The sequence below is a fragment of the Loxodonta africana genome, chromosome 3 (genome assembly GCF_030014295.1).
Source record: "Loxodonta africana isolate mLoxAfr1 chromosome 3, mLoxAfr1.hap2, whole genome shotgun sequence".
NCBI classification, from domain to species: domain Eukaryota; kingdom Metazoa; phylum Chordata; class Mammalia; order Proboscidea; family Elephantidae; genus Loxodonta; species Loxodonta africana.
This window is the reverse complement of record NC_087344.1, coordinates 2,238,977-2,264,397: the sequence shown is the minus strand read 5'-3', so window position 1 is coordinate 2,264,397 and position 25,421 is coordinate 2,238,977. Positions and strand designations below refer to the sequence as shown.

The 25,421-nt window shown below is 41.1% G+C and overlaps 2 protein-coding genes across 7 annotated transcripts in view; both read right to left on the bottom strand.

The window, feature by feature from the left end:
* Positions 1-24,341, bottom strand: part of LOC100661394 (zinc finger protein 883-like) — a 139,806-nt gene extending 115,465 nt beyond the window's left edge. For all 4 annotated transcript variants that reach the window (XM_010601449.3, XM_064280166.1, XM_064280168.1 and 1 more), the window contains exon 1: positions 24,228-24,341. The gene's annotated coding sequence lies outside the window, so the exon portion shown is untranslated. The remainder of the gene's footprint in view (positions 1-24,227) is intronic.
* Positions 581-24,342, bottom strand: LOC100661677 (zinc finger protein 883-like). 3 transcript variants are annotated; one of them, XM_064280163.1, is made up of 4 exons: positions 24,228-24,335; positions 6,068-6,194; positions 4,953-5,103; positions 581-3,960 (listed from the first exon to the last, which is right to left on the bottom strand). In XM_064280163.1, the coding sequence occupies exons 1-4, from the start codon at positions 24,228-24,230 to the stop codon at positions 1,923-1,925; spliced, it is 2,319 nt and encodes a 772-aa protein (XP_064136233.1). In that variant the 5' UTR covers positions 24,231-24,335; the 3' UTR covers positions 581-1,922. The 3 variants fall into 3 exon arrangements, with proteins under 3 accessions (XP_064136233.1, XP_064136234.1, XP_064136232.1); XM_064280162.1 differs by having other exon boundaries at positions 582-3,981; XM_064280164.1 differs by lacking the exon at positions 6,068-6,194 and having other exon boundaries at positions 581-3,981; positions 24,228-24,342.
* Between the last annotated feature and the right edge of the window lie 1,079 nt (positions 24,343-25,421).

Genomic DNA, 25,421 nt, shown 5'->3' with positions numbered 1-25,421 from the left:
GGAACAAAGTTTCTTGGAAAAAAGTTTGACTGCAGGGCTTGGGCAGAAAAAGGACAACACGAGCCTCAAACACGGGCAGAAAGAAATGTACAAATGATAGTGGGGTCATGTCAAAAAAAAAAAAAAAAAAGGAACCTATTTAAGAGATCTCCTAATAACCAAATCTGGGACAATCAGAGTTAGAAAAAAAAAAAGTAATATGGAATAGCCTATACTGGTATAAAAGATTTAATACATGAATAAAGGTTAGAAAAGGAAAAGATATTCCTTGTAGAATTCCAATTAGTACATATAAAGGAAATTATTGAAATAGAAAATACCATTTGGCAAACACCATCGTAATCGCTATCATGTTGTTAAGTACCGTTGAGTCGATTCTGACTCATAGTAACCCTATGTACAACAGAACCAAACAGTGCCCGGTCCTGCACCATCCTTACAATCATTGTTATGCTTGAGGCAATTGTTGCAGCCATGTCAATCTGTCTCCTTGAGGGTCTTCCTCCTTTTTGGTGATCCTCCACTTTACCAAGCATGATGCCCTTCTCCAGGGACTGGTCCATCCTAATAACCTGTCCAAAATATGCGAGAAAAAGTCTCATCATCCTCGCTTCTAAAGAGCATTCTGGTCGGGACTTCTTCCAAGACAAATTTGTTCATTCTTTTGGCAGTCCACGGTATATATTCAATAATCTTTACCAACACCACAACTCAAAGGCATCAATTCTTCTCCAGTATTCCTAATTCACTTTGCCAGCTTTAGCATGCACATGAGGCAATTGAAAGCTTGATTCCATCCACATGAATAAGGTCGACTCTACTTTGAGGTGGCAGCTATTCTCAAATCATATTTTGAGTGTCTTCCAACCTGAGGGGTTCATCTTCTGGCACTATATCGATGTTCCACTGCTATCCGGAAGGTTTTCATTGGCTAATTTTTTTCAGAAGTAGACTGCCAGGTCCTTCTTCCTAAATTGTCTTAGTCTGGAAGCTCAGCTGAAACCTGTCTGCCAAGGGTGACCTGCTAGTATTTGAATACCAGTGGCATAGTTTCTGGCATCACAGCAACACACAACCCCCAGAGAAGGACAAACTGACATGCGTGGGGGATAACTATCATAGGTAATAAATACCAATGGGGACTAAAATTAGTAGGTCAAAGTACGATAACAAACAGAATATTTGCAAAGTCACAAACCACCACCCTAGGAGAAACTTGGAGCCCTGGTGGTACAGTGGTTAAAAGCTTGGCTGCTAACCAAAAGGTCGGCAGTTTGAATTCACCAGCTGCTCCTTGGACACCCTATGGGGCAATTCTATGTTGTCCTATAGAGTCACTATGAGTCGGAATCGACTCGATGGAGTGGGATTTTTTTTTTTTTTAACGAGAAACTTACTAATTGTAAAGGGTAAAAGAGTTAACTTTACAACAGGAAAGAATGAAAGGAAGTGTAATAAATATGGAAACAAAAAAATCTCTTAAACCAAATTAGAGATCAGAGATCAGTATATTTTATTGTACGCAAAATAACATCAACAAAACATGAGAAAAATATACAACCACATTTGCTCAAGGCTATTCCCTGCAGCTTTATTTGTAATAGCCAAAGACATGAAGAAAGGGAATTTAACTTGGACTCAGAAAGCAACAAACATTGACGACAGCCCCACAGTTACAATGAAACTGTCATTTCTCCCAAAGGCAAAAAGTAGCTCTAATGACTTCTTCTTTGCGTTAGTACTGCTTTCTTACTCAATGAGTAACTTTGTTCTTTAATCGCACACTCTTTGAAATTTGCTGTTTAAAATTATAGCAATAAGAATGAAACACCCCACTTTTGACAAGAGTCTCTGCACTGTGAGTTCTTTTATGTGTAGTGAGGTCTGAGGAAAGACTAATGGCTTTCCCACATTCCTTACATTCATAAAGGCTCTTCAATGTGAGTTCGTCTATGTCTAGAGAGGTTTGAGGAACAACTAAAGGCTTTCCAACATTGCTTACATTTATAAGGCCTCTCTCCACTGTGTGTTCTGATGTGTGTAGTGAGGGTTGAGGAATCACGAAAGGCTTTCCCACATTGCTTACATTTGTAAGGCCTCTCTCCACTGTGAGTTTTTATATGTAAAGTGAGGTATGAAGAACGACTAAAGGCTTTCCCACATTCTTCACATATATAAGGCTTTTCTCCACTGTGAGTTCTTAGGTGTGAACTGAGGTTTGAGGAACGATTAAAGGCTTTCCCACATTTATTACATTCATAGGGCTTCTCCCCACTGTGAGTTCGTATATGTGAAGTGAGGCAAGAGGACTTCCTAAAGGCTTTCCCACATTCATGACATTCATAAGGCCTAACTTCACTGTGAATTCTTACATGTTTAGTGAGGGATGAGGCCTGAATAAAGGCTTTCCCACACCGCTTACATTCATAAGGCCTAAGTCCACTGTGAGTTCTTTTATGCTTAGTGAGGGTTGAAGCCTCACTAAAGGTTTTCCCACAATCCTTACATTCATAAGGCCTAACACCACTGTGAGTTCTTATGTGTTGTGTGAGGGATGAAGCCTGACTAAAGGCTTTCCCACATTGCTTACATTCATAAGGCCTCTCTCCACTATGTGTTCTTTTATGTTGAGTGAGGTGTAGGGCCTGACTAAAGGCTTTCCCACATTGCTTACATTCATAAGGCCTCACTCCAGTGTGAGTTCTTATATGTGTAGTGAGGGATGAGGCTTGAATAAAGGCTTTCCCACATTGCTTACATTCATAGGGCCTCTCTCCAGTGTGAGTTCTTCTATGTATAGTGAGGGCTGAGGAATGACTAAAGGTCTTCCCACATTCTTTACATTCATAAGGCTTCTCTCCACTGTGAGTTCTTATATGTGTAGTGAGGGCTGAGGATTGGCTAAAGGCTTTCCCACATTCCTTACACTCATAAGGCCTCTCTCCACAATGAGATCTTATATGTGTAGTAAGGTTTGAGGAATGACTAAAGGCTTTCCCACATTCCTTACATTCATAAGGCCTCTCTCCACGATGAATTCTTATATGTGTAGTGAGGTTTGCAGATTGCCTAAAGACCTTCCCACATTGCTTACACTCATAAGGCCTAATTGCACTGTGAGTTCTTATATGTATAGTCAGGGATGAGGCCTGACTAAAGGCTTTTCCACATTCCTTACATTCATAAGGCCTCTGCCCATTGTGAGTTCTTATATGTGTGGTGAGGTGTGATGACTGACTAAAGGCTTTCCCACATTCCTTACATTTGTAAGGCCTCTCTCCACTATGAGTTCTTATATGTTCAGCGAGGTGTGATGACTGACTAAAGGCTTTCCCACATTCCTTACATTCGTAAGGCCTCTCTTCACTGTGAGCCCTTATATATTGAGTGAGGGATGTGGTCTCACTAAAGGCTTTCCCACGTTCCTTACATCCGTAAGGCCTAGCCCTGTTACGAAATTTTTTACGTAAACTGAGGGATAAAGGACAACTACAGGTTTTATAACATTCTTTACATTCATGCTTATGACCTCTCACATGTGTCCAGAAGGATGAGAAACTACAGAAACCTTTCCCACACTCATTACATTCATAGTGTTTCTCACCAGTGAGTGTTGTCACAGAATGCTTAAGCGCTGAAATACAAATGAAGTCCTTCCCACATACCTTACATTTATGGGGTTTCTTTCCAGTAAGAGTTCTCATAGGAGTAGTTAGGTGAGAGAGACAACTGCAGGCTTCTTCACTTTTCTTACACTGAGAAGCATTGCATCCGGTGTGAGGTCTGGTATGATGCTTATGTGATGCGTGATACATGAAGGCTTTTCCACATTCACAGCATTCAAAAGCATTTATTTCTGGAGGATTTCTTTTTAACACAGTAAGCTTTGGATTCCAGCTGTAGGTTTTCCCACACTGATGGCCTTCATTACTTTCACTGTGGCTCTGTACTGTATGACTTCTGTTAAAAATGGGCAACGTGCTGTTGGAAATAAATTTGTTCCCATTTCACCATTACCAAACACAGTGAATGTGCATGGTTTTTGCCCTGTCTTGTCTCACATGTTTCACAGGTTAATTTATCTAGCAGAAACACTACCATTACTGTCACTGTTTTTCAGAAACATGGCTTTCTGACAATAGTGTCCAAGTGAAATATGTTTCAAGTAATCACATTTGACTCACATTTATGAGAATTCTCCAAACACATAATTTTACAGCTAGGTTTAAATATATCTCTGTTGTTAGGTGCCATCGAGTTGGTTCCGACTCACAGCAACCCCACGTACAACAGAATAAAACAATGCTTGGTCCTCTACCATCCTCAAAATCATCGCTACTTGTGAGCTCATTGCTGTAGCCATTGGTCTCAATTCATCTTCTTGATGGCCTTCCTCTTTTTCAATGACCCTCTACTTTACCAAGTGTTATGGATTATGTACCCCAAAAATGTGTGCTGTAAATCCTAACCTGTATGCTTGTGGTTATAATCCCATTTGGAATCGGTAGTCTTCATTATGTTAATGAGGCAAGATTAGGTTATGTTGGTGAGCATTAAGTTATGTTTATGAGGCAGGATTAGGGTATATCCTGAGTCAATCTCTTGAGATATAAAAGCAGGTGAACAAGCAGAGACAGGGGAAGATACATGCAATGCCATGTGAACAAATGCTCAGAGGAGACAAGGACCTTCCTCCAGAGCCAAGAGAGTCAAAAAGCCTTCCCCTAGAGCTAGCGCTCTTTATTTAGTCTTCTAGCCTCCTGAACTGTGAGGAAATAAATTTGTCAGAGCCACCTACTTGAGGTATTTCTGTTATAGCAGCACTAGATAACTAAGATACCAAGCATTATATATATAAACACCTATACTTGTATATATATAAGCATGTAATGTAATGACACTGTAGGACTTTCTCATGAGGCACTACTTTTGCCTGTATGAATGACACTCACCTCAAATATCTCCTCTGGTCCTTATGCTGATCTTTACTCCCATGTGCTTCACAGATTTCTCCTAACATGGAGAACCAGGTGTTACTCTTCATGAATTGCACCATCCTATGTTCACTGGATAACTTTTCTCCTTCAATAAGGTTTCGAGAGACTGACCCAGTAATTCAAGTTGAGATTCACAATATAAAATAAAAAGGAAAGAGGAATTATTAGGGCAAAAAAGGCTGCTGTGAACAAAGAAACAGCCACATTTTGCTGTTTCAGCACTTTGGCAATGGTTAAAAAGCAATTTACTAGGAAATACATCCATGAAGACTGACAGTGACAGTGACATAAATAGGTATAATTACAAGAGCTAAGTAGAAAGGACAGAACACAATACACACATAACATTAAAAGAGGGAACGGGTCTCCATGACCACAGGTTTGACAGGATTGCTAAAGTCAGAAAAGATCAGGCATCTGCGAAATTGTGTCCTCAACCCAAGAGACTTTTTCTAACTGATTCAAATGCAATTTCCTCCATGCAGGGCTGGTCCTTCAAAAAATTCTTGCTTTCCTGGTACTCCCCAATACAGTGGCCCTGGATGAGTCCTATCTCTACTGTCCTTGATTCTTTGGGGGGGGAAAAATGTATATACTGACATGGTGCTTGTGAAGAGATGCAGAGCATGAAGGAAGACAGTGCAGAGCAATGAATATTTCCCTGACACTAAACCAAAAGTTTGCTCTTCAGAGTCTCTGAAGATGGGCAGGTGTATTTATTTGCCACAAAATAATCATGTCAGACTTGTAATAAACACAGTAAAACTCTCTACAAGGTCCCAAAACGCAAATCTCTCAGTGTGCCAAATGACCCCTGAAGCCAATGCTTACTCTTAGAACACTTAAAGAACCTCAGTGCTTTTAATCGCGAGAAATAAAAACTCACTTTAATACATACAGCTTTACGTTCATAAAGAAGCCAGAATATGTGAACTCCATAGACCCAGAGACCATGTCTGTTTTATGTAACAATTTATTCCCATTTCTCAGCCCAAATACCGGAGCAAAGTCAATGAGTAAAATATTTTTGTTCACTAAAGGAATTAAAAAAAAATGAACGCCATTCTTACCTACTGAGGCCAGGTTTCTGAAGGTTTCCATCATCACATCTCTGTAGAGTACCCTCTGAGCAAGATCCAGCAAAGCCCACTCTTCCTGGCTAAAGACCACAGCCACATCCTCAATGAACGCTGAGTCCTAAAACATCCCACACATTGTGGATAAGCAAGGTGCCAAGTACTTCAATGTGTATGAGAAGGAAGGGTGAGGCTGTCTGTCCTGGAAAACTGACAATTCATAGGGATTTGACACGAAGTTCTATGTTCTACCAAGGTCTACTCTAGAGTATGGGCATCAGCCTTTTCCCTTCACTAACTACATTTACTTCCTCATTGACTGCATCCTGTCTCACAGACTTCCAACATACTGAAATAATTTCCCCAGTTTGACTGTGACCAACTACAGTCTTATTCCTCAACAGTTAGAAACATAGCAGAAATTAGAGAAATGCTCTAATTCAGATCGTCACTTCCTTGTGAACAAACAATTTCACTTCCTTCTATAAGACCACCCATCAAAACCTAAAGCACAGGGTGAAGACAGGATGAAGTTTTAACAACTGGGAAACGCTGCAGAACGGTACTGCTTCCTTTGATCTCACAGCCATGGGAGGACTAGGGGCTCCCACAAACTGGCAACCCAAGGCCCTGAGCTGGTCATATTTTCTTGAACAACTGCATGAGAACAGGTCCACCTGCCGAAAAAAGAATATTCTTTTGGAGAACTGTGAATTTTTACATGTCACCTATTTTTTAAAAAAAAATCAGTTATTCTGTCATCCTCTCTGTCCCTTTCAATGAGACAGGCAAAGGTAATACAAGTTAAAAAGAGCTCAGGTGAGACAGAAAATTTTGAGATCTGATGCAACTGGATGCCAATTATTAGTGACTCCTGCCCTCAACAAGCGTAACTCCACACACCCTCACACAAACACAATCTAACCATGTAAGATGACAAAGAGCTGAAACGAGAATAGCATACCCTTGTGTTTGCTGACCAAGGAGAAGAGGTTACGATGCTCATTTTGTAATGACTGCACAACATGATAAACATAATCAATGTCGCCAAGTTATACACGTAAATCAAAATAAAAAACCAAATCCATTGCCGTACAGTTAATTCTGACTCATAGCGACCCTATAGGACTGCCCATTGGATTTCTAAGGAGCGATTGGTGCATCTGAACTGCTGACCTTTAGTTTGGCACCTGTGCTGGTAACCACTGTGCCCCGGTCTCCAATCAATGTCATCAAGTTATACATGTAAACGCTGCTGAATTGGCAAATGTTCTATTATATATAATTTTTTTACCACAAATTGATTTTGTAAGTTGAAGTACAGATGATTTACCTGTTAAACTGCCCATGAAGCCTAGGAAACAGAGACTTACACTCCAGCCCTCTAGAGGCTCCACTCCAAAATTCTCTCACATTTGCAGCCCCTAGACGGCACAAAACCATGATCACCTGAACCCCGACCAGTGGAATTCCCTGGTCTGTAAGAGCAATCTCTGTGAAACAGCACCAATCTGTTGGTTTCCTCACGTAGTAAAGAAAGAAAAAGCTGCTAAACTACACTTTGAGTGGTAAAACAGAGCAGCTTTGGAGTAAGAAGACTCCTCTTATCAGGGAAGGGATGAAGTGAGCCATCTATGTCATTTCTAATTAATCCTGGTATGATGATGTCACAACAAACTCTGAGCTAAAGCCAAAATTCAAAACTATCCTCCACTACAGTGGGCCAGGTTACGTATTTTAAAGCCATAAAAAACCCTAATTTTAATTATACAATATCCAAAAAAACCAAACCCACACCCATCAAGGCAGTTCTGACTCATAGCAACCTCAAGGGGTTTCCAAGGTTGTAAAGCTTTACGGAAGCAGACTGCCACATCTATCTTCCATGGAGCAGCTGGTAGGTTCGAAGTGAATTATACAACATAGTAACGATAAAATGTTCTGTGTATTGGGCAACTACTATTTGTGAAAGGTTTTGCAAAAAGTTTTCAACACACTTAATCATTAGGTGCCGTTAAGTCGGTTTCGACTCATAGCGACCCTATGCACAACAGAACGAAACACTGCCCAGTCCTGCACCATCCTCACAATTGTTGCTGTGCTTGAACCCATTGTTACACCACTGTGTCAATCCATCTCGTTGAGGCTCTTCCTCTTTTTTGCTGACCCTCTACTTTACCAGCACACTAGAGCTCATTTATATCTCGTAACTCTCCTAAGCAGATATTACTTCAAACAATTCACAGCTGAGTAAAAGCAGGACTTTGAACCAGCTGGAACCAATTCAATAATGGCTAAGGACGCAAAACCAGAGCAGACATGAATTTTTTAAATTTTGGTGAAGCGGATTGATAATCAGATAGGAAAAGTCATAGGTCCAAGCCCCAGAATGGGAGAACGAGAAGGTGTTGTGTGCCCTTTCAGGAGCCGGATGCAAAAGACTAGATTACTGGCAGAAGTGTGGTGAGTGACTCATGTTAAGAGTGCCACGTTGAGCTGCCATCTTTGAGCCTAGCACCACTGCTTCCAAATCTGCTGAAAAGTCAATGGGCAAAATACCTGGTTGTTATGCAGTGTTTCACTCTGTTGTGCGCAGGGTCGCTATGAGTCGGAACTGACTCGACAGCACCTAACAGCAACAACAATGCAACACACAGGCTGCCCTTGTTTTCTAAAAGGGAGATGAAGTTTCTACCAAGACTTTGACCCGTAATTGTTCTTGTTCCGTCTATCTTTCCGGTTCACAAAAATTTTTTAAATTCGTGTCTGCTTCTGTTTCATTTCCTCAGCCATGATTAATTTAATTGGGTATGAACAAGTTCAAAGCCTTGGTGTAAAGTTAATCAATTAATCACATGCTCAATGTTGCCTACGTGGAATGTTCGTGAGTCAGGGTCAGAATGCAGGTCAATTTGTCTTCGAAGGCTAAACTTCTGACAACTACATTTCTGCTCGCATGCACGCGGTTTTGCTGTTATTCTGGCTGCTATTCTCCAATCACACCATGCATGGTCTATAGCCCTGATGGATACTGGGGAGAGGAGACAAAGAAAACATACTATTTAATTCACAAAACTTGGGGCGACTTCTGTCAAAGCCCTGTGTCTCAGACGAGACTTCTTCCCTTCAGACTCTTAACTGTGGGTACCTTCATTTACTAAAACTGATTTAGGTAATACTGACACAGAGCCTACTTTATGCTGGCAAAGCAGATACAGCAGTGAACAAAACAGAAGATCTGGATGAACATGGATCGTAAGTTCTTTGTGTGCAGACCAAAAAGAAAAACAAAAGTCAGCTCTGACTCATAGCGACACTCTAGGACAGAGTCAAACTGCCCCACAGGGTTTCCAAGGAGCAGCTGGTGGATTCAAACCGCTGATCTTTCGGTGAGCAGCCGAGCTCTCAGGCACCGCGCCACCGCATGTATATGCAGACTGCCAAGTGGTGACAAGGCCCCAGGAAACGCAGCACAGGGGGCCAGAAGCAGCAAGCCACACGGGCATGTTTATCTTCAGTAATCCGGCGCAGCTGCAACGCGGTCGTTTCAGGAAACCTGAGCTAGGGAGACCTGGCTTGGTAAGGGACAGAAAGAGCTCACTTCCAATTCCAGAAATGTGGAAGCAGACAACGGTGATTTTGCAAACACTCATATACATTTCACATGCTTGTCAACTTCAACAAGTCCCAGCTCAGAGGCAGAGGAGTCAAAGGGCTCACTCACCTTCACGCCCAGGGAAGGGAAGACACATTGCCTACACCAGAGAAGAAAAGGTCATTAGCAGTAAGCTAAACATATACATTTGGGGAACTAGATAAACAAAACCAGCATAAATGAACAGTATAAAGAAAGTAACGTGAAAATAAAGCCCAGAGTAATGAAGCAAATGAAGACTTCCAGTTTCTGGTCCTATGTTAATATAAGTAGTTTGTAAGTCGTTACTCTCATCTCACAAGAAAAAATCTGAACATACTGGACTCAAAAAATTGAGGTCACAGGGCAAACTGCTGCCCCTAAATTGGAGGGACACATAAGCAGCTACCAGAACAAAAATTTAGGAGCAGAAACCACCTAAGATCAGTATCAGCGTAGGAAAACTTAAAATGCAATCGATGAATTGCAGGAGGCGCGATGTGGACAAACTTCAGGGATAAAAATGCCACGGTGGCCCAATCTTAGGGGGACCCACAGAGTTTAGGAGTTTTACCTGCAGGAACCCTATCAGGTCCTCAGTGTGACCGTCAGAGAAATATCTCCTTGTGTTTCCTTCCAGTAGCAAAAAGAAGAAAAGCAGCCATTTTGAAAATTTCCAAGATTCTGTTCTCCCTGACAAGGCCTGCCCTCAAGGGAAACAATCTTACCAGAGTCCAGCTGACCTGCAACAGTGAAATACCCACCCCCAGCCTCATCTAGGCTTCCGGTCTCACCACAGTAGGTGAGGGGAGAAGCAGAGAAGCATTTATACAGTTACTGCCCCGGGGCACAGGCTCACTAAAAGACTGAGACTTAATCATGGGAGTATACCGGGCTTCCCCTTTGTCCACACCTTACCACCACATCAGTAGGGCTTTATAAGATAGTGACATTATGACAGAATTCCAAGTGTCAGACCTGATTTAAGAAGTGTCTAGGAAACACAAACACAACAGGAAAAAAAAAAAAAAAACACAAGAACATCAGAGCAACTGACAACTACAATAAACAGTAAACACAGCCTAGCGTCTGGCCAGATGAAGTTAAACCTCATACTGAAGGCCTGTTTCTCTACCTCATTTCCTTTTACTTAGTACATAATCTCCAGCTTTCAACAATAACAAAAAAACTACTAGGTATCCTAAAGACATACTAGGCGACAGAGCAAGCCTCAAAATTAGCCTAGGGATGGCATAGATTTTGGAATCATCAGACCAAAAATTCCAAATAATTATAACATGCTAATAAAGCGCATAACATGTAACAACACATGGGGAATGTAAGCAGAGGGATGGAAACTGTAACAAAGAAACCAAAGGAAATGCCAGAAATGAAAAACTTTGTAAGACATGAAAAATATCTTTAACAAGTTCATCAAATGGCAGCAAAAAGTCAAGGAAAGAATCCGTGAGCTTGAAGACATGTTAACTCCCAAAACTGAAATGCTGAGAGAAAAAAGAATAAAAAAGATGGAACAAAATGTCTTAAGAACTGTGGGACAGTTACTAAATGTGGACCATCCACGTATTGAGAGTACCAGAAAGAAAACACAGAAAAAATGAACAGAAGAAATATTTGAGGTAATAATGACTAAGCGCGTTAGGTAAATCTGCTGCAAAAGACCTCTTTAAAGTGTTAAAAAGCAAAAATGTCTTTTGAGGACTAAGGTGTGCCTGACCCAAGCCATGATATTTTCCATCTCCTCATAGGCATGCGAAAGCTGGACAATGAATAAGGAAGACTGAAGAACTGATGCCTTTGAATTATGGTGTTGGCGAAGAACACTGAAGATACTGTGGACTGCCGGAAGAACGGACAAAACTGTCTTGGCAGAAACACTGCCAGAAGGCTCCTTGGAAGCGAGGATGGCGAGACTTTATCTCACATAGTTTGGACATACTATTGGAAGGGGTCAGTCCCTGGAGAAGGACATCATGCTTGGTAAAGTAGAGGGTCAGTGAAAAAGAAGACCCTCAACAAGATGGACTGACACAGTGGCTGTAACAATGGGCTCAACCATAACATGATTGTGGGGATGGCACAGAACCGGGCAGTGTTTCGCTCTGTTGTACGTAAGGCTGCTATGAGTCTGAACCGACTCGATGGCACCTAACAACTACTGAGAAATTTAGAAAACTAATGACGCACACCAAACCAAAAATTCAGGAAGTTCAGGGAACACCAAGCAGGATAAATACCAAAAAAAATAAATAAATAAAAATATCAAAGAGAAAATACTAAAAGAAGCCAGAGGAGAGAAAAATCACCTTCCTATTGAAAAGCATGGGTAAGAATTACATCAGACTCGTCCTAAGAAACCATGCAAAAGCAAGGAGAGAGTGGAATGAAATATTTAGTGTTAAGAGAAAAAAAAAAAAAAAAGACTAAACTAGAATTCTGTATCCAGCAAAATTATCCTTCAAAAGGGAAGGAGGAAAATAAGCTGACTAGGGTGTGCAGAAACTGAAATAAATGCTGACTAGGGTGTGCAGAAACTGAAATAAATGCTGACTAGGGTGTGCAGAAACTGAAATAAATGCTGACTAGGGAGTGCAGAAACTGGTACTGTCATCCATTGCTGGCGGGAATGCAATGAGGTACAGCCACTGTGGAAAAGTCTGACAGTTCCTCAAAAAGCTGACTATAGAACTACGATATACCTCAGCAATCCCACTTACAAGCAAATACCCAAAGGAATTAAAAGCAGAAAATCAAACAGAAATCTGTACGCCAATATCCACTGCAGTATTGTTCACAAGTCAAAATATGGAAACAACCTAAATGCCCATCAACAGATGAATAGATAAACAAAATACGGTATTATCCATACAATGGAATATTGTTTAGCTATAAAGAGAAATGAAGTCCTGAGAGATGTTAGACCATGGATGAACTTTGAAAACATTTTGCTGAGTGAAACAGCCACAAAAGGACAAATACTGTGTGATCCCACTGCTATGAAATAAGGAAATGTATAGTGACTAAACTTCTCAGTGGTTACCAGGGGTGGGAAAGGGAAAGAAAAGGCCTTTACTGCATAGGGGACACTGAGTTTGTTATTGGTGGTGGAATAAGCTGGGAAAAGAGTAGTAATAGCTGCATGACAGATGAACATAATCGATGTCACGACATTATTGTTGTTCTTAAGTTGCCGTCAAGCTGATTATGACTCACAGTGACCCTGTGTGTGCAAAGCAGAACTGCTCCATAGAGTTTTCAAGGCTGTGACCAGCTGGAAGAAGATCACCAGGCCTATCTCCAGAGGAGCCTGTAGGTGGGTTCAAACCACCAACCTTTCGGCTAGCAGTACAGTGCTTAACTGTTTTGCCGCCCATTAAGTTATACATGTGAAAACTGTAGAATTGGCAAATGTTTTGTTATACATATTTTTCTGACAATGAAAAAGATTTTTAAAAAAGAGTGAAGGAGAAATAAGGATGTTTCCAGACAAACAAATTTGGAAGAAATTGGTCACAGTAGAGCTTCCTTGCAAGAAACATTAAAATAAGTTCTTCAGAGAGAAGAAAAATGATGTGGATCAGAAATTCAGACTTACATAAGGAAAGGGAGAGTATTAGACAATTAATAAATAAAGGTAACATAAAATCCTTTAACTTTCTTATTCTTAATTGATCTAAAAGTTAACAGTTTGTTCAAAATAGTAATAGCAAAAATATATTACAGGATTATAGTTCATGGATAAGTGAAATGAATGACAGCAATGTTACAGGAACAAGAGGGAGGAATTGAGAATACAGTTATAAGGTACTTGTACTACCCATGAAGTCACATAATGTTGCCTGAAAGTGGACTAGAACAGTGGTAAATATATACTGCAAAAACCACGATAACCACTAAAGGAGGGGGTGGGGGGAAGGAAGCACAATGGATACACTAAGAGAGGAGAACATGCAATGATATATAAAGCTCAATTAAAACCAGTGGAAGTAGAAAGAGAGAGACAAAAAGAAAACAAAGAAAAAGGGCAATGAATAGAAAACTCTAACAAACATGATAAGGAGCCCTGGTGACACAGTGGTTAAGCGCTCAGCTGGTAAATACAATAGCAACTCCATGGCAGAAAGATGTGGCAGTCTGCTTCCGTAAAGATCGTTGTTAGGTGCTATCAAGTCAGTTCCAACTCATGGCGACCCTATGTACAACAGAACGAAACATTCCTACTCCCCTGCCATCCGCACAACCATTTCTCTGTTAGAACCAATTGTTGCAGCTACAGTGTCAATCCATAATATTACAGCCTTGGAAAACTATGGAAAACTCTGACCTATAGGGTCCCAATGAATCGGAATCAACTTGACGGCACACATCAACAACGTGAAGACATTAATTCAACTATATTAATAATCCGTTTAAATACCAGTGGTCTAAATACACCAATTAAAACACTACACTGTGCACAAGAAATTGACTTAAAAGTAACAGAAACTCCAAAGAAAGATGGAGCAGTTATATTAATTTCAGACAAAGCAGGTTCCAGACAAGAAAAGTGATCAGGATAAAGACAGGCATTACATGGTAAAAGAGTCAATTTTTTAAGAAGGCATGATGATCCTTAATGTGTATGCATCTAACAACAGAGCACCAAAATATGTGATGCAAAAACCAACAGAACTACAAGGAGAAGTAAATCTACTACTATAGTTGGAGACTTCAGCACCCCTACACTGGTAACGGACAGAGCCAACAGACCGAAAATCAGAAAGGCCATAGTTGAAGCAACACTATCAATCAACTGGATCTAACTGACATTTACCCAATGTGTCATCTAAAAACAACACCATACAAAGTCTTCTCAAGCTCACAGGGAACATTCACCAAGGCAGACCACATTATAGGCCACAAAACACACATTAACAAATTTAAAAGATTGGAAATTATACAAAGTATGTGCTCAGACCACACTGGAATTAAACTAGAAATTAATAAAAGAATGATAGAGGGAAAATCCCAACATACACTGGGATTTAAACAACACATTTCTAAGTAACACATGGGACAAGGCAGTCCCGAGAGAAACTATAAAGTATTTTAAACTAAGTGAAAATGAAAATACAACTTAAAATCTGCTGGATGCAGAGAAAGCCATGCTGAGAGGAAAATTTACAGTGCTGAATGTAAATATTAGAAAAGAAGACAGATTAATATTAATAACCTGGGATTCCATCTTAGGAACAAAGAAAACGTTTAATCGGGAAATGTTTACGAACGTTTTATCAAGAAAGTATACCAAATTCTCTATCTGTTCCAGAAAACAGAAGCAGAGCAAATACCTGCAAACTAATTTTATGAGACCAGCATCACACAAACACCAAAGCCAGACAGATACTACAGCACTACAAGAAACAAAGACCATTATCTCTCATGAACACAGATGTAAAACTTCACGGTGAAATATTAGAAAATTAACCCGATAATGTAAAGAAGAACTATACACCATGCCCACTTGGAATTTATTCTATGCATGCAAGACTGTTTCAGCACTAGAAGATCCACTGGTGTAATCCACCAGATCAACAGGCTAAGCAAGAAGAATCATATGAACATATCAACAGAAGCAGAGAAAGCATGTGACAAAACCCAACACCCATTCAGAATAAAAATCCTCAGCAAACCAGGAAAAGAAAGAAATATCTTCAACTTGATAAAGAACATCTACTAAAGAACCTACAGTTAACGTCATAATTATTGGCAAGAAGCCTGATGCTTTCCTGCTAAGATAGGAACAAGCAGAGGACCTTTCCACTCGTCACTCCAACACAACACTGGTACAGGCATACCTCATTTTACTGCACTCGCTTTACTGCATTTTGCAGCTATTACTTTTTTTACAAATTGAAGGTCTGTGGCAATCCTGCGTCCAGCAAATCTATTGGCGCCATTTTCCTAACAGCATGTGCTCACTTCGTGTCTGTGTCACATTTTAGTAATTCTTGAAATATTTCAAACCTTTTCATCATTATTTTATCTCTTAAGGTGACCTGTGATGAGTGATCTTTGATGTTACCATTGTTATTACTTTGGGGCACCATGAACCGTGGCCACATAAGACAGTGAACTTAACTGATAAACACTGTGTGCTTTCTGACTGTTCCACCAACCGGCCACTCCCCCGTCTCTCTCCCTCTGTGGCCTCCCTATTCCCTGAAGACTCAACATTGTAAAAATGTCTATTCTGCTCAAAAAACAAAAAACTAATTCAAAATGGATCAAATACCTAAATATGAAACCAAAAACTATAAAGATCACAGAAGAAAAATAGGGTCAATGCTAGAGGCGCTAATACACAGCATTAACAGGATACAAACCATAACTAACAACACACAAACTCCAGCAGATAAGCTAGATAACTGGGATCTCCTAAAAATTAAACACTTATGCTCATCAAAAGACTTCACCAGAAGAGTAAAAAGGGAACCTACAGACGGGGAAAAAAACTTTGGCTATGACAAATCTGACAAAGGTCTAATATCTAAAATCTGCAGGAAAATCCAACACCCTCTACAACAGAAAGACAAATAATCCAATTAAAAAGTGGGCAAAGGAAATGAACAGACACTTGACCAAAGAAGACATTCAAGCAGCTAACAGACACATGAGGAAATGCTCAAGATCACCAGCCATTAGAGAAATGCAAATCAAAACCACAGTGAGATACCATCTCACCCCCGGCATTACTGGCATTAGAACTTTTATGCACTGCTGGTGGGAACGCAAAATGGTACAATCATTTTGGAAAATGATACGGCACTTCCTTAGAAAGTTAAAGATAGAAATACCATACAATCCAGCAATCTCACTCCCAGGAACATCCTAGAGAGATAAGAGCCATCACACAAATAGACATGTGCACACCCATGTTCACTGCAGCATCGTTCATAATAGCAAAAAGATGGAAACAACCCAGATGCCCATCAGCAGATGGACAAACTATGGTACATACAATCGAACACTATGCAATGATAAAGAACAACGATGAATCTGCAAAGCATCTCACAACATGGATGAATCCAGAGGGCTTTATACTGAGTGAAATAAGTCAGTCACAAAAGGAAAAATAATGTATGGGATCACTATTATAAAAACTCATGAAAAGGTTTACACACAAAAAGAAGCAATCTTTGCTGGTTACAAAGGAGGGGAGGGGAGGATGGAAAAACACTAAGTAGACAATAGATAAGCGGTAACTTTGGTGAAGGTGAAGACAGTAAACAATACTGGAGAAGCCAGCATGACTTGAACAAGGCAAGGTCATGGAAGCTCCACAGACACATCCAAACTCCCTGAGGGACCAGATTACTGGGCTGAGGGCTGTCGGGGAACATCCAGCTCAAATGGCATAACATAGTTTATAAAGAAAATGTTCTACATCATACTTTGGTGAGTAGCATCTGGGGTCTTAAAAGCTTGTGAACAGCCATCTAAGATACTCTACTGGTCTAATCCCGTAAGAAGCAAGGGAGAATGTAAAGACATAAGGGAAAGACTAGTCCAAAGGACCACAACTACCATGTCCTTGACCAGACTGAGTCCAGTACAACTAGATGGTGCCTTCTACCACCACCAACTGCTCTAACAGAGATCACAATAGAGGGTCCCAGACAGAGCTGGAGAAAATGTAGAACAAAACTGTAACTCACAAAAAAAAGACCAGACTTACTGGCCTGACAGACTGGAGAAACCCAGAGAGTATGGCCCCCAGACACCCTTTCAGCTCAGTAATAAAGTCACTCCTGAGGTTCACCCTTCAGCCAAAGATTAGAGAGGCCCATAAAACAAAACGAGACTAAAGAGGCACACCAGCCGAGGGGCAAAGACTAGAAGGCAGGAGGGGACAGGAAAGCTGGTAATAGGGAGCCCAAGGTTGAGAAGGGAGAGTGTTGACACATTGTGGGGTTGGTAACCACTGTCAGAAAACAGTATGTGCACTGTTCAATGAGCAGCTAGTTTGTTCTGTAAACCTTCATCTAAAGTATAATAAAAAAAGAAAATCTGCTGCAAAAGACTTCTTTAAAGTATTAAAAAGCAAAGATGCCACTTTAAAGACTAAGGTGCGCCTGACTCAACCCATGGTGTTTTCAAGTAACTCATATGCGTGTGGAAATTGTACAATGAATAAGGAACACTGAAGAAGAATTGATGCCTTTGAATTATAGTGTTGGCAAAGAAAACTGAATATACCATGGACAGCCAGAAGAACTAACGCATCTGTCTTAGAAGTACACCAGAATGCTCCTGAGTATCAAGGACGTTGAGACTTCGTCTCATGTACTTTCAATATATTATCAGGAGGGACAAGTCCCTGAACAAGGACATCATGCTTGGTAAAATTAAGGGTCAGTCAAAAAGATGAAGACCCTCAACGAGATGGATTGACACAGTGGCTGTAACAATGGGCTCAAGCATAATGATAGGATGGTGTAGGACCAGGCAGTGTTTCATTCTGTTGTACATGGAGTTGCTAAGAGTCAGGACCCACCTGACCGCACCTGACAACAACAGCAATATCCATTCTGCATCCCATGGATCAAGGAGTAATTTCGACTTTCAAGTCTTATTATTTAATAAATACATTTTGTAAGGCTGTAGCTGCCATAGATAGTGATTCCTCTGATAGGTCTGGGCAAAGTAAGCTGAAAATATTCTGGAAAGGACTCACCATTCTAGATGCATTAAGAACGTTTGTGATTCAAGGGAGGAAGTCAAAATATCAATACTAAGACTAGTTTGGAAGAAGAAGATTTCAACCCCTGTGGATTACATTGAGGGGCTCAAAACTTCAGTGGAGGAAGTAACTGCAGATGTGGTGAAATTACCAAGACAACTAGAATTAGAAGTGTAGCCTGAAGATGTGACTGAATTGCTGCAATCTGACGACAAAACTTTAATGGCTGAGGAGCTGCTTCTTACGGATGACCAAAGAAAGTGGTTTCTTGAGATGGAATCTACTCCTGGTGAAGATGCTGTGAACACTGAAGTGGCAAGAAAGGATTTAGAATATTACATAAACTTAGTTGATAATGCAGCTGCATGGTTTGAGAGAACTGTCTCCAATTATGAAAGATCTATTGGAGTAAAATGCTATAAAACACCATCGCAGACTACAGAGAAACACTTCACGAAAGAACAGTCAGTCAATGTGGCAAAATTCATTGCTGTCTTATTTCGAGAAACTGCCACAGCCGTCCTCGCTTCTAATGATCATTTTGGCTGTACTTCTTCCAAGACAGATTTGTTCCTTCTTCTGGCAGTCCATGGTATATTCAGTATTTGCCAACACCATAAGTCAAAGACATTAATTCTTCTTCAGTCTTCCTTACTCATTGTCCAGCTTTCACAGGCATATGAGGTGACTGAAAACATCATGGCTTGGGTAAGGTGCACCTAAGTCCTTAAAGTGACATCTGTGCTTTTTTACACTTTAAAGAGATCTTTCCCAGCAGATTTGCCCAACGCAATGCATCATTTGATTTGCTGGCTGCTGCTTCCACGGGCGTTGATTGTGGATCTGAGTAAAATGAAATCCTTGACAACGTCAATCTTGTCTCTGTTTACCATGATGTTGCTTATTGGTCCCGTTGTGAGATTTTTAAATTTTTCTTTATGTTGAGGTGTAATCCATACTGAAGACTGTGGTCTTTGATCTCCATCAGTAAGTGCTCCAAGTCCTCTTCACTGTCAGCAACCAAGGCTGTGTCATCTGCATATCATAGGTTGTTAATGAGTCTTCCTCAAATCTTAACACCCCATTCTTTTTTCATATAGTCCAGCTTCACGGTTTATTTGCTCAAAATACAGACTGACTAAGTATAGTGAAAGGATACAACCCTGATCCACACCTTTCCTGATTTTAAACCATGAAGTATATCCCCTTGTTCTGTTCCAATGACTGCCTCTCGGTCTAAGTACAGATTCCTCAAAAGTACAATTAAGTGTTTTGGAATTCCCATTCTTCGCAATGTTATCCATAATTTCTTATGATCCACACAGTCGACTGCCTTTGCATAGTCAATAAAACTCAGGTAAACATCTTTCTGGTATTCTCTGCTTTCAGCCATGATCCATTTAATATCAGTAATGATAGCCCCCATTCCACGTCCTCTTCTGAATCCGGCTTCATTTTCTGGCAGTTGCCTGTCGATGTACTGTTTTATGAATTCAGGGTGCTAGCTCCAGGGAAATGCTTTCTCTCTCTGTCAGCTTTGGGGGAAGGTCCCTGTCATCAATCTTTCCCTGGTCTAGGAGCTTTTCAGTACAGGGACCCCAGGTCCAAAGGACCTGTGCTCCTGGCTCTTTTTTCTTAGTGGTATGAGGTTCCCTCTGTCTCTCTGTTCACTTTTCTCTTTTATATCTCAAAAGAGATCGATTTAAGACACAACCGTATCTTCTAGATTGAGTCCTGCCTCATTAACATAATCCCCACTAATCCCAGCTCATTAACATCATAGAGGTAGGATTTACAACATACAGGAAAATCACATCGGATGATAATTTGGTGGATATCTTAGTCATCCAGTGCTGCTGTAACAGAAATACCACAAGCTGATGGCTTTAACAAAGAAAAGTTTATTTTCTCACAATAAAGTAGGCTAAAGTCCAAATTCAGGGTGTCAGCTCTGTGGGGAAAGCTTTCTTTCTCTGTCAGCTCTGGAGGAAGGTCTTTCTTGTGAATCTTCCCCTGGACTAGGAGCTTCTCTGCGCAGGAACCCCAGGTCTAAAAGACACGCTCTGCTCCTGGTGCTTCTTTCTTGGTGGTATGAGGTCCCCAACTCTCTGCCTGCTTCCCTTTCATCTCTTGAGAGATTAAAGGGAAACTCCCTTTACCTTGGACCAGGGAGGTGACCTGAGTGAGGGTGGTGTTACAATCCCACCCTAATCCTCTCAACATAAAATTACAATTACAAAATGGAGGACAACCACACAATAGTGGGAATCATGGTCTAACCAAGTGGATACACACATTTTTGGGGGGACATAATTCAATCCATGACATTCCATGCTTTGGCCCCCCAAAAATCACATTCTTGCAACACGCAAAACATATTCATCCCATCACAGCATAGCAAAAGTCTTAAATCAAGTCCAAGTCCAAAATTCAAAAATTCCTCTTCATCTGTGAAATTCAGAACACAAATTATCTGCTTCTAAAGATACAGTGTCAGAAAAGGCACAAGCTAGACATGTCCATTACAAATGGGGGAAACTGGGAGGAAAAGATGGCATAACATGCACCAAGCAAGTCAGCAGAACACATCATTACACTAGCCCTCAAAGCTTTGAGAATAATCCTCTGTTCTCTGAGACAGGTTACACAATAACCCTGTCCTCCAGCCTCTAGGTACTAGCCACACCCCCCAGATTCGGAGTGGAGGCCCCTCGGCCCTGGGCTTCAGGTCCGCCCTCCCGAACCTCTACAGTGGCGAGGTAGATTGTGGTCCATTCGTATAACAGGAACACACATACATAGGCACATGGGTGGACTAGAGCTACGGACACCAACACGTATGAAACTCAACAGCACCCTGAGGAAGTAAGTCACAGATAACAGAGTGATAACTGAATTTACAGAAAGCCCAGAGGCAAAACTCAACAATACAGAGTTTATGGATTAAGGCCTAGGTGATAAAACCTTGGTGGCGTAGTGGTTAAGTGCTACGGCTGCTAACCAAAGGGCCTGCAGTTCAAATCTGCCAGGCGCTCCTTGGAAACTCTATGGGGCAGTTCTACTCTGTCCTATAGGGTCGCTATGAGTCGGAATCGACTCGACAGCACTGGGTTTTTTTTATTTGTTTGTTTGGATAAAACCCCAAGAGTATGGTCCCCAGAGACCCTTTTTACTTAGTACTGAAGCCACTCCTGAGGTTCACCCTTCAGCCAAAGATTAGACAGGCTCAGAAAACAAAACGTGACTAAAAGGACACACCAGCCGAGGGGCAAGGAAGACAAGGCAGGAGGGAACAGGAAAGCTGGTAATAGGGAACTCAAGGTCGAGCAGGGAGAGTGTTGACATGTTGTGGGGTTGGCAACCAATGTCACAAAACAATGTGTGTATTAATTGTTTAACGAGCAACTAATTTGCTCTGTAAACCTTCATATAGAGCACAATAGCAAAAAAAAACTTAGGTGATAAAGCTATAATAATAGCAATAATATTGTAATAGTCAGAAACTTCTAAACATAGATAGTAATAATCTCCAGGCAGGAGGAGATAAAATCAGGGTGGGACACAGAGGGAGGTCACAAAAACTGACCAAGGTCTATTTATTATCAGCAACTGATATAACTATTTAGATTGTACAAGACAAGTTTATAACCTGCTTCTTTAGGATGGAGTTGACAATAGAAAGCTTGAAGTATTATTTAAAACACAAAAGAAATGTAATTTTCATAAATTAATTACACAAGTCATGTGAAAACCCCTTCCTTTTGATTGTATTTAACTTAGTTCAGAAGGGCTTTTATACCTAACCTATCGATACCTGGACCTTAGAAACTTACATATATACGCACTAGAACTAGCAATGCAAAAGCAAAATAACGGCCACAGTTCAAGTGTTCATTCACAGCGACACAGTTAAAAACAACACCAAAAATACTAAGGTCAGTCATATGTAGTATTCTGGAGTTACTAAAGAACTTAGATCTATGCTGCCTATGTATTGTTATAGCAGCCCTGGTGGCACAGTGGTTAAAGTGCTCAGCTGCTAACGGAAAGCTCGAAAGTTCAACTACCAGCAGCTCTGCGGAGAAAGATGTGGCAGTCTGCTCTCAGAGCCCCCTGGGGCCGTCCTACTCTGTCCTCCAGGGTCAGCAGGAGTCACAACTGACTTAATGGCAACCGGTTTGATTTTGTTTTTATATATTGTTTGAAAAGACCACCAGGATAATCGTTCATTAAAAAGTAAGTGTAAATTCCACACTACCTTTTGTGTAACGAATGAGGAGAAATAAAAAATTTCTATTTGCTTGCTTCTAAACACCAGCAAGATGCTTCAGAAAGTAATAAAGTTGGTTATTTAGAGGAAGCTGGGAAAAGAGGAATGGGCTGAAGGAGGACAAGCCTTCAGAAACTATATTTTATAAAGTTCATATTGAGCTTTGAACTTTGATGGTATTACCCGTTGGAAAAACATAATTCCAGTGAACTGTATTGTATTTTTAAACATGATATAAGTCAAATGAGATATTAAGTGTTTCTACTGGGAATTCACGTGTGTACTAACAAAACCATTTAAAATTTAATCACTTAGCACCTGTTAAATGGTCTAGTACACTTCTGCAAATCACAAAAGTACAAATTAAAGATCTCTCTCGAAACAGAGTAACCAGGGACATGAGAGTCTGTACATCCGTTCTATCTCAGACAGAATGTTTCTAAAACGGCTAAAATATTTAATACATTAGGGGTTCTGGCATGACTTGTTGTTAAATGTGAGAGGAGTCTGGAAGAATCTTATCAAGATTTAAGTAAGCTTAAGAGTAACTTTCACATCAGTTAAAACAGACATTCCTCTGTGTTTGAGACATTTATATCCGTTAAGTTGAAAAATTCTCAGTGGAAACACACCAAATGACCTAGAAATTTTCTTCCAGTGGAAACTATAAACCCAAGAACTTAAATACACACATCTTACATGTTGAGCTTCTCTAGCCAAACAGAACACTTCAACTTTAGATTCTAATTCAAGACTATGGAGAACAGTCAAAAATGACAGGGATTAAACACCAGCTCCAGGCACCAGTGGGAGGACAAGGACCTAGGCTGAAGATGGATGTTTTTCACACGTCTGAAAGTCTCAAGGCAATAGCACTCCTTACTGGGGGAGAAAAATGGGTCTGGGCACCCCACATCGAATCCAGCTGGACCCACTGTCCCCAGCTCTGGTGAGGTCAGGAGATCACCAACATCACCCAGAACCACTTCAACAGTCAGGGCCTTCACCTACGGACTCTCTCTCCCCTTTTCTAACCCATAACACAGTGTGAGGGGGGAGCTGTAGTTTGAGAACTGCACAGAAAATGCTCCAGTGCCTGGGGGGTCAAGAACACTGTTCAGAGAGATGGGACAAGGATGGCTCTGGAGGCCAGGGCTCAGCCTCCACAGCCAGAGCTGCTCCGTCTTCAGACTCTGGTCAGGAGACTCTGCCATTCAACACAAGGGCATCGAGGACCAGGGTGGGGATTTAACGCCCCATGGTGCCAGCTCTGAGAGTCACACAAGAAAGGTGATACCAGGCATCCAATATATGTGTAGAGGAAGGGCCCGGTGACACTGGAGCATGGCCTTAGGATGCCTCCTGGGGCTCAGTCCCTCGACCTCCTCTGCCACCATTTTCTTCACTGAGGAACCACAGTCCTGCAGCACACAGCTGGTCCCCCAACAATTCATATCCAGCCTCACCCACATACTGAGAGAATAACCCAGTTCTCTGTAGAACTCACCATTTCCTTCTCTAGCTTCTGGAAGTCTAAGGGAATGTTGTCTCTAAGGCAAAAAGTCACTTCAGGAAGGACGGGAGTGGAAGCAGAGCTTCGGGCAGTTTGGAAGCAGATGAATGACGTTTGGTCCACACACCAGTCACAGCTGTTGAAATCCTTCCTTGTGATTTCTGGATGTGCAAGATGGTCACCCTAGGTCCCCAGTTCTCCCTGCACCACACCTGAAACCTGAAATGGAAGAAGGGCGGGGAGCAAACAGTGTTGAGGAAGCAGGGAGTGACAGGTCTTTGGCTTCCTCCCAGGCGCAGGCCAATGCTCCACCCTGAGGACATCTACACTGAAGGCAGAACAGGCCGCAGCCTCCAGAGCACACACCTGCGCTCTTCAGGCAGCTCCATGGGCCTCCGCTTTCTGCAATGAGATCACAGATGGTGGAACTTACTTCTCCCGGAGCAGGAAGAGCAGCCAGGCCTGGTCAGGCTGCAAAACGTGAACCTGATTTCCTCCAGGGAGTCAGGGATCCAATGTTGATGTTGTGGGTTCACCTATGTAACTCTGTGCCTTGCAGAGCAACATACGCATTGTTATTGGATATTAACAAGGGTGAACTTTCAGGAAAAACAATTTTTCAAGTTTTCTCCACAGACTCATCACAGTTCATTCATTTTTAACTATGTGCGGTTAAAACCCCTGTATTGTGCTTTTTCATTTCATTTCTAGCATTGTAATATGAGATCTGTATTTTTCCTGCTGCTTTTGTGATGAACATTTCTTTTTTCCCCTTGAGTTTTTTTTCTCTCTATTTTCAAACCATACCACCACCAGTCCCTAAGCTTTTGAGAAATCAGGGAGGATTCCTGAACACTGTGTCTTTCAGCCTTATAATAACTCTATCGACAAATAAATTAGAAAATCACTAAGTTTTCTATAAGGAGCCATCTCCTGCCTCTGCTCCCACTTCTTTCCACCCTACTTCCCCTCCGGGCTGACTCCTATTCTTTCATTTCTTGGTCTCATGCAGATTTTTCTCTCTCTACCATGATCTTTACACAGTGTCTCCCCTTTAAGAATTATTCTTTCTTTTATTATTTTCCCTAATGGCACTCTCTAATTTTAATTCACATCCTTATTTCTAAACTTATTACTTCCAGCATGAAGTAGGAGCTTATTCAGTATGTGGAATTTCAACCCGCACCT